General features: G+C 36.6%; 1 protein-coding gene across 4 annotated transcripts in view; it reads right to left on the bottom strand.

Annotated features, from left to right (window-relative positions):
* LOC134536901 (hemocytin) overlaps window positions 1-14,638 on the bottom strand; it is a 154,636-nt gene that overhangs the window by 28,328 nt on the left and 111,670 nt on the right. For all 4 annotated transcript variants that reach the window (XM_063376975.1, XM_063376978.1, XM_063376977.1 and 1 more), the window contains 7 exons: window positions 13,565-13,779; window positions 10,315-10,517; window positions 8,160-8,345; window positions 6,424-6,548; window positions 4,229-4,345; window positions 2,815-3,016; window positions 1,850-2,055 (listed from right to left, as the gene is read on the bottom strand). In XM_063376975.1, coding sequence (XP_063233045.1) covers window positions 1,850-2,055; window positions 2,815-3,016; window positions 4,229-4,345; window positions 6,424-6,548; window positions 8,160-8,345; window positions 10,315-10,517; window positions 13,565-13,779 — 1,254 coding nt within the window. The remainder of the gene's footprint in view (window positions 1-1,849; window positions 2,056-2,814; window positions 3,017-4,228; window positions 4,346-6,423; window positions 6,549-8,159; window positions 8,346-10,314; window positions 10,518-13,564; window positions 13,780-14,638) is intronic.

The raw sequence follows: 14,638 nt of genomic DNA, 5'->3' as shown, positions 1-14,638 counted from the left end.
AGTGAATCTTCTTGCTTGTTACATAGGTAAGGCTAGAGATGTATTATTTACATTTTCAATCATACTATTCACATAATAATAAATGATACTTTTAAAGTTAACTGCACAAATCAATAACTCTTTTCCACACAAATAAATAAATTGTAGATAATTTAAACGAAATAAAAAAAATATGGTAGCGTCAATTGTTAGCCGTTACGAAAACTGAGGAGTAGACAAACACAAGCAGCGTTACATGAATTCTGTAGCATCACTGCTGCATTTTTTTCTCCCTCTCTCCTTCCGGTCGTTACAACTAGTATATACCATGCTATGCTATGTAACTATCCCCTCCCCCAATTCGACCGCTAGTGCTTGCATCGGAGTGACGTCGCCGTTGACGCACTCTCCTCCTCTACAGGTTCTCCCACCACAAACCTAACTGTTCTCCTTATGTGATCAGAATTTTCTTAATTTTCGTAACACTCGAAAATTGTAGCCCCTTCATCAAAGAAGTTTCACTTCAAAATAACAGTGACAGTAACAGCAGGTTGCATGCACCAGAATTGACTACCATGTTTTTGAATCTACTGATTCAGAATGGTCATGTGCGTAGGAGAAAAATAAATATGTATTATTTGTTACAAACACATGGCACAACAGCCAATGAGAGCAGAGTGGGGCATCCTTTAAGTGGGGACATGGGAACTGTTTACATTTATTTATCACTAGCTGCAGTACCCAGCGTTGCCCGGGCTGAACACAGGGTGAAGGGGAACTGTTTAGAGATCAGATGTAGTTAGTAATTGTCTTCTTAATTTGAATGTCAAGTGTGCAAAATAATTTATATCACTTTCAGATACCGACAAACGTTGTTCTGCCAGTTTATAGTTATTTACCTGGTCTGTATGTAATCTAGACTTTATAAAGCAATATAGAAAAAAAAACTGAAAAATAAGGGGTTACTAATATTGAAAAGATTCCATTATCTAGCTAATGCTCGGCATGCATTGCAATGCTTCATTCAGTTTTGTTTTGTAATATGTTTGAAGTAGTTACACATATACAAATAATCCATTTCTCTAAATATATATTTATCTCTATCTACATCCATAGTCCTATATATCTATGTATCTCTCTATCTGTATTTATCTCTTTATATCTACATATATACCTCACACTATCTCTATGTATTCTATATGAGGGTACTGATTGCTTCGTTGTTAATATCACACGGGTGTTTTTTACTTGTATGGGAAAATTAAGACTGATAAGGCATCTAGTGCGTGGTAAAAATGTTAATAGGCAATAGGAAATAAACTTCTAGCGCCTGCGGCATTGTCAACACACACTTCGTACTTGTACTGCATGTTGTATCTAACCCCCTCCAACGCATTTGATTCTAAATTGGACTTTTAGTAAGGATCCCTTATGTTATTGATAATATAGTATAGCCTATAACCTTCCTCGATAAATGAACTATCCAAAACTGAAAGAATTTTTCAAATCGAACCAGTGGTTCCTGAGATTAGCGCGTTCAAACAAACAAACTCTTCAGCTTCATAATATTAGTATAGATTATCATACGATTGCTACCTTCTACAATCTGATATAATTCGAATAGCTAAATGTTGTAATGTACAGTTGTTTAGTCTTAACAAAGAATAAAACCTGAATTATAACTTTCACAAGAGCTCTCCATACCACTCAAATCTCACAGTCGCCCTACGCACGACGAGAAGACTGCGCGCCAGTCCAGAGCCCGCGAGAGTCATACTTATCATCCCGCCTCTCACTTACACAAATAACACCGCTGACTAGGTGGGCTCCTTAAAGGTTTGTTTTAAAACTGAATGCCTGCAGCGCCTACCTCCCCGAAGCGGGCGTCGTCAAGCAGGTTCTGGCAGACGTCTTCGTCGGACGGCAGCGGCTGGCAGCGCGTGGGGGGAGCGTTCCTGCACTCCTCCCTGCTGGACAGCTCCGCCTGGAGCCAGCTCATGCCGAACTGGTCTGTGTCGTTGGTCAGCGCGCCCTCGCTGGTCCTCAAGTCGTCCGCGGGGTCGTGGTTGCAGTTCCCTGCAAAAAGTTCACATTTGCGCTTTTTTTTTTCCGTGTTCACAATTTGTTCACTAAATCAACCACATTTGGACGTAGTTATGCAAAAAAGGAACCAACCCACAATTTTGTTATATTTTATTTGAAAATAAATTAAAATAGTACTAGGTTGATCATACTGTTGTTGCTATTATTATATCAGTATTTATACTAGACCATTAAAATTATACCCAAATTAGGTTATCAATACGAGAATTACAATTTATAATTAACTTTAACTTCATAATACTCAGAATAGGTTTCATGTGGGTTGGTTCCTTTTTGCATAACGACATCCATTTAAGTGAAACTTTTTTACTCCTGCCATGTTTCTCACTTGAAAGAAATCTGGGTTTAACCCCGCCGGGAATTGAACCCCAGTTGCCTTGGTAGGAAGCCAGTGTTCTAGAATTAGAGAATATTTTGATATTTTTTTATCTAAATTTGATTCAAAATAAAAACTGATATTTACACAGACCTTGATTGATACATTTTTCTACTTATTTTATTTTTTTCAGTTGTAGTAATTAACTTGCTTGTGGTATTTCTTAAACACATTTTCCTTTTCAAACAAAGATGAAGAAGGGACATGTGTAAAATGATACCTCTTAATTTTTTTGTTTTGTTTTAGGTCCTTAATAATTTACTGAATATTTTAATGTACAAATGTAATTTTTTAAAAGTATTTCAAACAGATAAATGAAATTAAACTGTAAATGTAAGTTATAATGTTGTACGCACCACATAGGCCTTCAGTCTTGCCACCATACAGATGGGATGGCAGCCGTACGACGAAACCAAAATTTTCAAAAAAGTACGACACCTCCAGCTGTATCTTTGGGATGAAAATGGTCAACTTTTTCTCAGGGCTGCCATCGAGGATAAGCCAATCGCTGTTCAGAGGGTAGTTGGTTACGACATTGCCATCCACCATTGCTTCCAACTATTAATAAAATAACAAACATACTCATATGTAGTTGCATAAAATACACAAAGTTTTAGGGCAATCCAGCTATAAATAAAACCAACACTTTTATGAAGACTGCAAAACATATAACAAATAAATTCTAAAACAAATATTCAGAATAGGGTTTTTTTTTAATTTGGAGAAGTGCATGAACTATTACAGAAGTTAAGAAAACTCCACTAAGCCAGATTAAATTTAATGCTTAGCACGATTGTAGTTTTTTAAACTATTCTACGTGCACAAGTAAAACATTATCTTTCAGAAGATGCTAATAATCAAGTACATGTAAATTTGCATTATCAAATATGTAGTTACGTCATGAGCACTTGAGATATGATATAGCTCTTACAAGGTAAAATCAAAATGTAATGTTTCTGAAATGATTTTAAAATTCAATGATTTTTATGAAAATTTTACCAAATAAATATAACAGATTTTGCTTATGGTTCAAATCACTATTGGCAAATTTTAATATGACATTATCACTGCAGTAATCATTGTCTTAGAAAATGTGCCTTCACACAGATTTAATTTTGGGAAAGAGGATGCAGATAATTATACAATGTACATAGTACTATTACCACCTCAGCCTATTAAAAAGTATAATCTGTGAATTTTGTATTTTAAAGATTTAAATTAAAATACTTTTGCAGAGACTTTCGAAGTTTAAAAGGTGAATCACACTGTGTGGTCAGCTGTTGTAGTGTCATAGCTCTACAGTGTTCAGTCCCTTTATAATATTTTGGGGGGTGTCATTTCCCAGAAAACACCACCCTCTCCTGCATGATAAGGGTAATGTCCCAAAGCAAATATGTAGGCACTACTTAGAAGATAGACAATAGAATAGTAATTAGTGGCACATAACCAGGTTTATACTCTCTAATTTCAACAAATTTCCCTGAGTATATTGTCTCATCCAATTTTTATATTCCCCCCACATCTCATCAGTAGAGGCAAGTTTTTATCAGCGTTGAATTTTTTTAGAAATTACTTTATTTCCTTAAATATTGAATACGGTACTTCGAATTCTAAATATTGAGGATTTGTTTGGCCCATCCCTATACTGAATAAAACAAATCCCTTGCATACACATAATCTTATACAAGTAGTCTGACCCTCTCAAAAAAAAAAAAGTATCCTAAATAATCTAATTATTCTGAAGACAAAAATTGGAAGTCTGATTGTTACCGCGTAGTCTGCTTCACTAGCAGCAATGCCAATGGCATGGTCTTCAAACAAGATGGAGACGGCTTTCGTACACGTTGACTTCTGGTCGTGGTTACACTTGCCATTAGTCACCAGAACCTGCAAAAGTCACAATGTAAGCTAATAGCACCTTTCTGAATCAGGGTATCGATTTAGAGATCAAGGCTTCAGAGGACCTTCTAAGTTCCTAAATTTCAAGTCACACATCAATTATTATTTGGTCTTAAGAGTTAAGACGCAGCCCTGCACACTCCCTGTCGATTTTAACCTAATTATAATTGTTGTATCGGTTTTAAACTTTGCAAGTGTATGTAATCTGGACGACAATACAATGATTTGGTACCATCGAACTGATCTGATGATAGACAGGAGGTGAATAGTGGAATCGTCATCTTTTGTGTGTGTGTGTTTTTTTTTTAAATTATAATTATTCATTACCATTAACTAAAGGTATTTCCTGTAAATTGTATTATAATATTATTATATATAGTATTATATTATATATTATTATATATTATTATGTATTATATATAGTATTATAATCTTTGATTTGTTGTTGGGTCAACAAATCATCTCACCACTTATGTACTTAGCATTAAATTATAACTGTAACAGGCAGGCAAATGATCAAAAAAAGCATGTAATTACATACACTTGCATGACTTTTGACCACTATTAGATAATCTGTTGAAAACGTTTGAAACAAAACATTAATGCAGGAGCGCTACAGTAAAAAATTAAACGGAAAAGTCCTAAACAGCATTGATATCAATTTTTAAGAAATGTAATTAATACATACATAATAGGTGAAGGTGGTCTGTAAAAACACAATTGAACACTGTCCTAAAATAAATCAAAACTTTCTTTTCCATACTACAGAAAATTTGCACAACTCATGGCTGTACACTAAGCAATCAACACACACAACACACGTCTCCAATGTGCGAAGGATAAACTTTCCTTCTCGAAGAGTCACAAATCGAATGCTTTGCGGTGCTATTTCAGTTTTATCGCAATTCACCATGTAATTGTGTCCCTACCTCTAGCGGGGAGCCATCCAAGCATTTGCCGAAGTGATTGTAGAAAAACCACTGAAAACTTGTAACAAGTCACAACGGTGCCCGGCTAAGACAACTGTTCCTTGAAAAAACCAAACTAGAAAAATATATCTTGATGGTTGCAGGTATGTAATGGGGTGTAAAATTCTGTTAAACGACTTTGAATCGTTATAGATAATTATCAAATAAAAACGTCTGAAATGAATTTATACTTTAATTCTTATATCAAACAATCAAAATTACATATTTTTTCGAACCGCCAAGACGGCATAAGCTCTCAGCCCAGCCCAAACAACGACTAATGAAACAAAGCACAGTAAAAACACTTGGAAAATTTGTTTACTGGGGACTTCCCTGAAAAGCTGCCTTGCTATTGGCTATACAAATTATTCTTACATTTACTTTTCAGTGATTCCCCTCGCTGAGAGCTTACCCTAGTCATCTTACACATCTCTAACCGAAGATACAATTCTGAGATACTCTGTCTCTCTCATACACAGGATGTGATAAATTATCATCTATCATTTCAGCGCTGCTGTGTCACCGCACGTCTTTCTTTCTTTCAACAACCAGCAATGATTTAAATTCTAGACACGTCACAAACACACCATGAATCATAAGACAAAAGAATACTTAATTGAAATAAAACCTTTAAAATCACAATTAACAACCTAGCCAGAAAAGTTAAAACTAGTAAAAATAAAGTTGAAAGGCTTTTCTGAATTAAATAACTACTAAATATCAAAATTAATTACAAGAATATTCCTGGGGATAGAATATAAATACCAAACTAGGTGCCTGTAACGTTGAACTTACATAACAATAACTGGCCGATTCCTTCTGAATGACAAAATATAATATTTAATCTTTTAAAAACTGGGGAGGGTAGGGTCTTGCAATGTTACAAACTGAAGTCAGAACGGCATGACCAGAATTAAAAATCAAGAGCTCTGAAATGAGGGCCCGACTGCCTTGCTCCATATCACACATAAAATTTTCACATAAATGTAAAGAGAAAAAAATTAAGGTTACTAATATTAACATGTACACATTGAGATACATAGATGGAAAGAGTTAATCACTTTTTGCTAGTTACATCAGACACGATGGCCTCTTTACCTCAAAATCATGAATGCCGTTCTCTTTGACATCCCGTGCAGCGACGTATGTGCAGTTCCCATTGAAAGCAAAATTGGTTCTATCGAAACTTATGTACTGTGGGTCTCCGAAACCATCACACACACCTGAAAAGAAAAGAAAAATCATTACTTTTACTGTATTTTATTACTAAACATCAGTTTTCTATAGTCAACAAAGCATTAAAGGAGCACATTAAATAATTGCAGAACATAAAAAATGTTAAATTCAGAAAATAAAAAAAAGCTTACACTAAAATTTTAATTTTGAAAATAGTTTTCCGTATATAACTGATTCTATACACAAAACATTAATATTGTTAAATATTAAATTCATGTGTGAATGTTGCAGAAAACAAATCTAAATTTCTCAATAAATCATCTTAGCTTCAATCATGTTAATTTTTTTTTTTTTTTGAGAATGAGTCCCACATGGTGTAAGGATATTTATTAGTAACAAATAATTATATATATAATTATATACACAAACAAAAAAAAACTAATGTACAATTGATTATTAAATTATTCATAGAGGCAGGCATTTTTCACCAAAAAATTTGAGCACCTTTTAGACTGCAAAAAGGTATATTCGCACTAGCGGTTTCTTCCTTGTGATTATGATAGGTGTTGTAACAATTGACATGTACCTGGCAGAAACCCAACCAATCACGAAACACAGAGGATTATACAGTGTTTTAACTTTCAGCTAGTATCTGCATATTTTTGCGAAATATGCATGGCCCTTAATTATTCATGAATATGGAATACCAAATTATTCACAAGTATGTAATTTTTTTTTGACATGAATACATCTTTAAAATTGCTTCCACAGTGGGAGGCAATTCAAAAAAATGAATTATAACAAAATCGGGGGATACAGTTTGGTGTTGCAGCTACATATCTATCATCTCCATCCAATATTTAATTACACCACTAGATTGCTAAAGGATCAAAGAATTCGTTATGCTAAGTGAGGACTGTGATGCATTGCACATGGTGGAGGGGGAAGCACTGCCATTTTGAGGTCATTTTGCTGCGTTTCGAGAATTCCATTTAGTAAAATGTTTGACTCTGAGAAACTACAATGTTTGTTTCAGTTTCAATCGTCAGCTCTCGTCAAAATCTATCGATTGCATATATGAAACATTAGTGTAAAATAGGTACAGTGAATATATATGGTGTTAAAGTAAAAAATACCATATTATATATTTTGTATAGAAAATATTACCTGTTGGAACACATATTCATGTACAATACATGGTCGTGTCCATGAGACAGCCACACCCCATTTTTAGTATCCACAGACACCCTGCTAAAGCAAGGCACAGTGACCGTAACACTCACAATTATTCACAAGTATGTAATTTTTTTTTTGAGTATCCGCTGACCCCTGGTAGCCACCCTGCTGAAGCAAGGCACAGTGAGCGTAACACTCACAATTATTCACAAGTATGTAATTTTGACTTCACAACGTCTAATAATTTGATGAATGCCGGCTGCACGCACGAAAATGTGTCCTGTTACGCTCATTGTACGCTTGCGCCGCATCTATCTCTCCTCCACTCGATTGGAACAACCATCGATTTGACTTTTTTGAGGCACAATTAAACTTGAAACACTCCCATTCGTTTTTTTTTTTTTTTTTTAGTATCCGCTGACCCCTAGCAGACACCCTGCTAGAGCAGCGCGCAGTGGCGGTGACACGGTGACACTACTCACAGTCGCGGCACTGGGACGGCTTGACGCACCGGTCCTTGTCGCGCACCAGGCCCTCGGGGCAGAAGCAGCCGGGGAAGCAGATGGAGGTGGGGGGGCAGGGGTCCTCCTCCTGCAGGTTGCTGCAGCTGCGCTCGCACTGGCGGCGGTAGCACTCGTAGTGCACCAGCTCGGGCGGGCACGACGACGCTGGAACCAGACCGCGCCACTTCACGCATGGGCGTCACGTCCCCCCCCAATAATAAAAGTCTTCAATTTCGTCCCCTCCAATAATATGTTTAGTTTCGCAGTTATATTAAAAATATGATTTCTGTGATATCATCCATATGTTGCGCATGGTGCATTTAGTCCAATCGTGGTAATGTGAGCACTTTTTAATTCGATCTTCGTGTAAAATCAATATCAGGTCCGATACCGAATGCAGATATGTTAACTGTGTTTTTACAAATTTGTTCTCTGAAAATATTTTTTAGAAAAAATAAATTATATTTTGCAACCAACTATAATTAGAATCTTTAGGAAAGAAAAATACCTAAAAACCACCTTTTTGCACCTTCAAACCCCAAATTTTCCCGGGGGAGGGACCCCGGACAACCCCCCCCCCTTTTTTTTCCAGGGGATGGATATTCCTCAACAACTAAATCAATTGAAGTCCCTCCCAAAAAAATATATCCTTGCGACGCCCATGCTTCACGTCCTACCTTCATCAGGGACAACCACAAGATCACACTACGAATTGTGATGAAATGAACACAACACCAAAAAGCATATCAATACACCGTGTAAACATCAAAAAGCAATGACCATCATGAATTTAATCAGCAATTTAAATCAAAACTTTATGTTTGTATTAAACTGATTGGGAAAACGTTATTTTTTTATCTTGCTTTTTTTTTTACTTTACGAGATTAGATTTTTAAGTTTTATTTTTAGTCCAATTTCGTTTTTAAAACTGAGGATTTCTGTGTTATTGTTTTAATTTTTACAGAAGCTGGTTTGTAATACTTACTCCACCAAAATAGGGGTAAAAATTATGTGCTGCATTTTTACGGAAAAATATTTTCTGGTTTAAAATTGGTTGAATATGAGATGCAGAATAAAACAAATTAAATTAAATTTCTGATCCATGCACTTTGGTATGTACAATTTGTTGTTCGGAAATGACATTTATTGTACTTCAAATGTTAAGAGATTCTTTTTATTATTATTTGGATTAAGTTTTGGTTAAATGCAACTTAATTTCATAATATAACTTGCATTTGGGTGCTATGTGGTGTATTGAATTGTATTTTAGTGCTAAGCGGTGTTTTGATATGGTTTTCAGTATGATCGTGTCCCAATCATACCTTTTTCAAACACACAAATACTTGCTGATTTATTTTTATTGTTAGGAGTATTTAGACATGCTTATAATAAATTATTGTAATTGTAAAAGAGCATCATGAATTAATCAAACAACACTGTTTTGGTGAAATAAGTATCATGAAACATTCAAGTGACGTATTTGTTGAAAACTGTGCCATCGTTTCAAAAACAAAATTGCCCTAAAAACAACACCATTAAATCTTGTCTCCAGCAACCAGACTCGCAACAGCTTACGGTACGGTCTCACAAGCCATTGCGTTTATTTCCTTTCCCTTGTTGTTGAAACGCCAATTTAATTTCCTGAATTTTGGTCACAGTCCAGTCCTTCACTGTGTTTTGAACGGTGCAGTGTGAAATGCTTTTTGATTTTATTGCAATTCACCGTCAGTGGCGTAGCCAGGATTTGTGTATGGGGGGGTGTTAAGAAGCATGCCCCCCCCCCCCCCCCCCGCATAAAAGCGGGGAGGGGGGGGGGGTCCGGGGGTCCTCCCCCGGGAAAATTTGGATTTTAAGGTGTAAAATAGTGCTATTTTAGCAGTTTTCGGTTCTCAAATTTAAATATTGTAATGGTAAAAATTTTATTAATTTTAATATGAAATTTGTTTGAGTGATGAATAAGAAATTTATTAATGATTTGGTGCTAAAAGGGGGGGGGGGGGGTTGAACCCCTAAATACCCCCCCCCCCCGGCTACGCCCCTGTTCCCCGTGTATTCTTGGCCACAGCCATCGTGGGAAGTTGGGTATGGACCGCTGACGGCAGGCGGGGAGGGGAGGGAAGGGACGGGCACTCACGGCAGTCGTGCGCGACTCTCCACGAGGACAGGTCTACGCCGCTGTCGGCCATCTGGCAGTCCGTCACGAAGTTGGCGAGCGCCTTGCACTTGCAGTCCGCGTCCGAGCTGTTGGACAGCAGGCAGCTGCACACAGACTGGACGCACCGCGCGACGAACTGGTCCACCTTGACCCTGTCCTTGCACAGGGACAGTGGCTTCTCCCTGGAACACGCACGCACAATCAATTAACGGAATCAAGATAGGATCAGAGCTTGACATCTTTGACGTCTGGATCGTTAAAAAAACGATGAGGGGTGACTAGATGAAAATAATGCCTTTACGGAATGAACACATGCGCGACGTCCTCCGAGAATGGTGAAGATACAGATTATGGCCCTCATTCAGTACTGAACTTGGATCGCTTTGGTAGGACACAAGTGATTTGATCTATCACAATAGTCCTAACCAACATTGTTAAGACAGGGAATCCAGTCGGCCTTTTTTTTTATTGCAAAACACAAACACGGTACATACCGTATTGTCCCGAGTATCCGAATATGTCAGGTATTTATAAAGAAAATTTGCACACCCAACTTGTATGCGGGGCATTTCAGAAATTGCAAGAAAACACTCTCTCCACAAGCACACGCATACCCACGCCCGCGTGTTCTAGGACTACTTACATTTGAACTGTAACGTGGGTGGATTTAGTTTCCTATGCGATGTGAATGTAAAAGTACCGGGAACGGTATTCTTTAAAAATTTAACGCCGCAAACAATTTTGGTGTGAAATACTTTTTAAGGCGTAAAATATGAACTCTTACAAGGAGGGACGGAAACCAAATTCTACCTTTATTTAATTAGACGCTTGAACGGAACAATATTAAATGCTTCCTAGCGGACATAAGCAGCATTAAGCAGCGATTGCTTGCTTTGTTTCCCACAGTTCCTAACTTCTCCCCATGTGTCACGTGACACAGTGACGTCAGGGGGCGCGTACCTCAAGTCGTCCATTAACACATTAGTAACATAAAGAAACTGATGAGTTACAAGTTGTTTGTTCGACATGAACATGTTGCCAGCAGAAAAGAAAGTGTAAACTGCAGTGATGGTGACAATGATCGTAACTGCAATAGTAAAGTTGTACCACTAGGTTTCTAGTTCCAAAATTCCATTTAAAGATGTATTTTTAGGTATTTTGTGTGTAACTCGAACTTGTAAAATAATTTGTAGATAATCTATGTTTGAAGCTGTGTAATCATATGACTAGCAGGTTCCCAAGAACATTAGACTACTTGTAAGCAAGTAATCATTTTTCCCCCCACTAATTTCCACCCCCCCCCCTCCCCCCAAATTTTAAACTAAAAAGCAATAGGTCAATTTATATGTGAGCCACTTATATTCAGGACCATACAGTAATTCATATTTGCAAAAGTGACGAATTTCCTCGGCTTAGCTTGGATGCAAGCTAAGCTTTAGGTGTGAGAAGTATAAAATAAATCTCTCCAATGAACATAAAAAGACGTGGATTATAAAACTTGCCTATCATAGCGGCTATATCGGTTTGAATACTGTCTGGTCAAGACTTGGAATTTTCACAAAAAAAATTGTGGCAAAAACTGTCATTAATTGGAAGGCTTCTTTGGAGGTTATTCAATTCCATTGCCATGGGAATAATAGGTAGAGGCTGGGAAATTAAGCATCTATTTTCTTTAAAATTAGAATCTATTATTTTATAAATTAGGATTTATTGTTTTGTAAATTAGGATCTACATATTATTTTATAAATTATCATCCATTATTGACATTATTGTACAATTACATTTTTTATACTAACAACTAACTCATTTAAAACTTAAAATTTACATTCCTCAATGTTTGTAAAATAAATATTCATACATACAAATATCTACAAATAACACTCTATTTCAGTTTTGCACAAAAAACATTTTTTCCATGCCTTTGTACATCAAAACCACAAAAAAAAAAAAAACTTATTTTACTTCAAAAATTAGTAGTGCAATATGCTAGCAAACATTGAGTCACAGGTTTAAATGATAGAATAATACACAAAAAAAAAATCGTTGGCCCTTTTATTTTTCAGTTATTTCCGATATAATGTAACTTGACTTTATCTAAGAGTCATGGCAATGTCACAAAGCACGCTGATTACGAAAACTAGCGTAGAGAACTGTAACAAGAAAATCCACGACATGGGTCAAGTGTGATATTTGGGGAGTGCCAAGTACCTGTAGCACTGCCGTGGTGGGCTTCACACTCCCGCTAGAGATAAATGCAAGTGTTTTCATCTTGTTAGCCAACCGTACAACTTTCTGGAATGCTGATAAGTCTTATGTGACAGACATAAATTAAAATAATTTGATCATACATGCACATGTGTCATAGACCCAACTGAAAAGAATGAATATAAGGTGAGACAGGTCACAAAGTCTAAAACACTGGGTTGTTTCTTTCTAAGAAATATATATTTTGTACAACAGTTTTGAAAACTTTAAATAATACATAGAAGTTACGTGGCATTTTATAAAGGATACGTTTACAAATTATGGGCATTCCAAACTAATTTAGCTGAAATAGAGCATTTATTTACAAAATTAGCTAAAATATCATTTATGTTGGAAATGAGCAAAAAATAGCATCTAAAGTGTAAATTAGCAAAAAAAATTATATCTATAGCAAGATGCTAATTTTCCCTAACAATAGGTTCATTCAACAATAGTAAAATCACTAATGTCACCAGCCTAAGATGCCCCTTCTGATAGAATAGTGTTTCACTATTTACGAGAAAACATGTGTTAATGAAAAACCAATATTTTGAAAAGTAGAGCATGTTCTGGATACTAAATTGTAAAAGGAATCAAATTATGATGTAGTAAAAACCTATATGAATGAAAAAAAAACATTGTTTTTTCCACCACATTGCTTTACACACCTCGAATGGCCAAAATATTAAAGCAAGCTGTGGTGTATAAACACCATATATTAATGATGTATCATCCCATTTCTCGGTTCTGCTGATTTTCAGCAAGTTAACTGGTTGTGAGATGCGGGACTATTGTGGTGACTCGTATGTGGACAATCCTGTGGATACAATTGACTATTTTGCAAGTGAATGCATGACCTTCTGGTGGAAAATAAAGATTGCTTTCTGTACGAACAAAAGGAAGTGTTCTGTGAAAATGATAAACACAAATAAACTATAGACGTGTGGAAAGATGAAAAAAAAAAAAACTCTTCATCGCCCTCACCTCACTACGGAGCACATTTTGAAAGCCTTCTCCCTCGTCTCCAAGGGGCACGTCTCGGGACGGCAGGCTTCCGAGTTGTTGTTGCGGGCCCAGCTGTTGCCGAACTCTTTCGTCGTGTGAGCCAGCGAGCCGTCAGACTTTCTCTTGTCGTCCTCCAGCAAGCCGTCGAAGAAGCCACACAGCCCGTCCACACGACCAAACAGCGAGCCTTCCACCTGTTCAGTTGCGAGAGATGCGGATGTGACACCAAATTTTTTAAAGGAGGGGGGGGGGGGAAAAAAAAAAGTAAAACCATTTACAAAAAAAAATTAGCATCCATTTGTCACAATCACAGACCATTTCAGCGTTCCATAAATATATTACATTTTTTTTTTCCAAGTGTTTTTCTTTTTGGTCAAAATGGTATTACTGTATCTCCCCGCAGAAGGGCCACCGGCCCTTCGTATGGTTCACACCCTTAATTTTAGGCAAAAAAAAAAATCTAACATTTTCACACCGTAAGGGTAGCCCCTGCGTATGGTCGCAGCACCATATACCTGACTATAGAGTTCCGTGGATACAAGTGAAGTGTTCCTTTTCTAAGCATATTGGCAAGTAAGAAATAGGACACTGGCGTTGACTCTCTGCTCTTCTTTTGTCTGTTTACTACGGGGAGGGTGTGAGGTGGCTCACCCCCTCCTCCCTCCAAATATTTACGATCCATCCAATTCCACTTCCTAACAAGACACATGAGAAGAATGCTATTTTTATACCCTTGTATCCTTTTACGTACTCCTTTATATTTTATTTTTTTACCCAACCCTTTGCCGCAAACAGAGAAGAGGCCGGAAGCTACTCTTTGTCAGTTTCGTCTATAAAAACTAGCACACAATTTACAATGTTATTATTTACTCGCAAAACAAAACACAGTAATCAGTTCAACATTGGCTCTTTCTACGGTATAAGATAGCTATTCTGATGCCATTTTCATCAGTATGAGTGGTTTACATGGCTTCTTTTAAAACAGCAAGCAGCAGTTATAAAGAAAAATTGTGTTTTGAAACCACTACTATGTTATTATGTAAATAAAATTAT

This window comes from Bacillus rossius, chromosome 11, assembly GCF_032445375.1.
Source record: "Bacillus rossius redtenbacheri isolate Brsri chromosome 11, Brsri_v3, whole genome shotgun sequence".
Classification (NCBI taxonomy): Eukaryota; Metazoa; Arthropoda; class Insecta; order Phasmatodea; family Bacillidae; genus Bacillus; species Bacillus rossius.
This window is presented reverse-complemented; position numbering and strand designations above follow the sequence as displayed.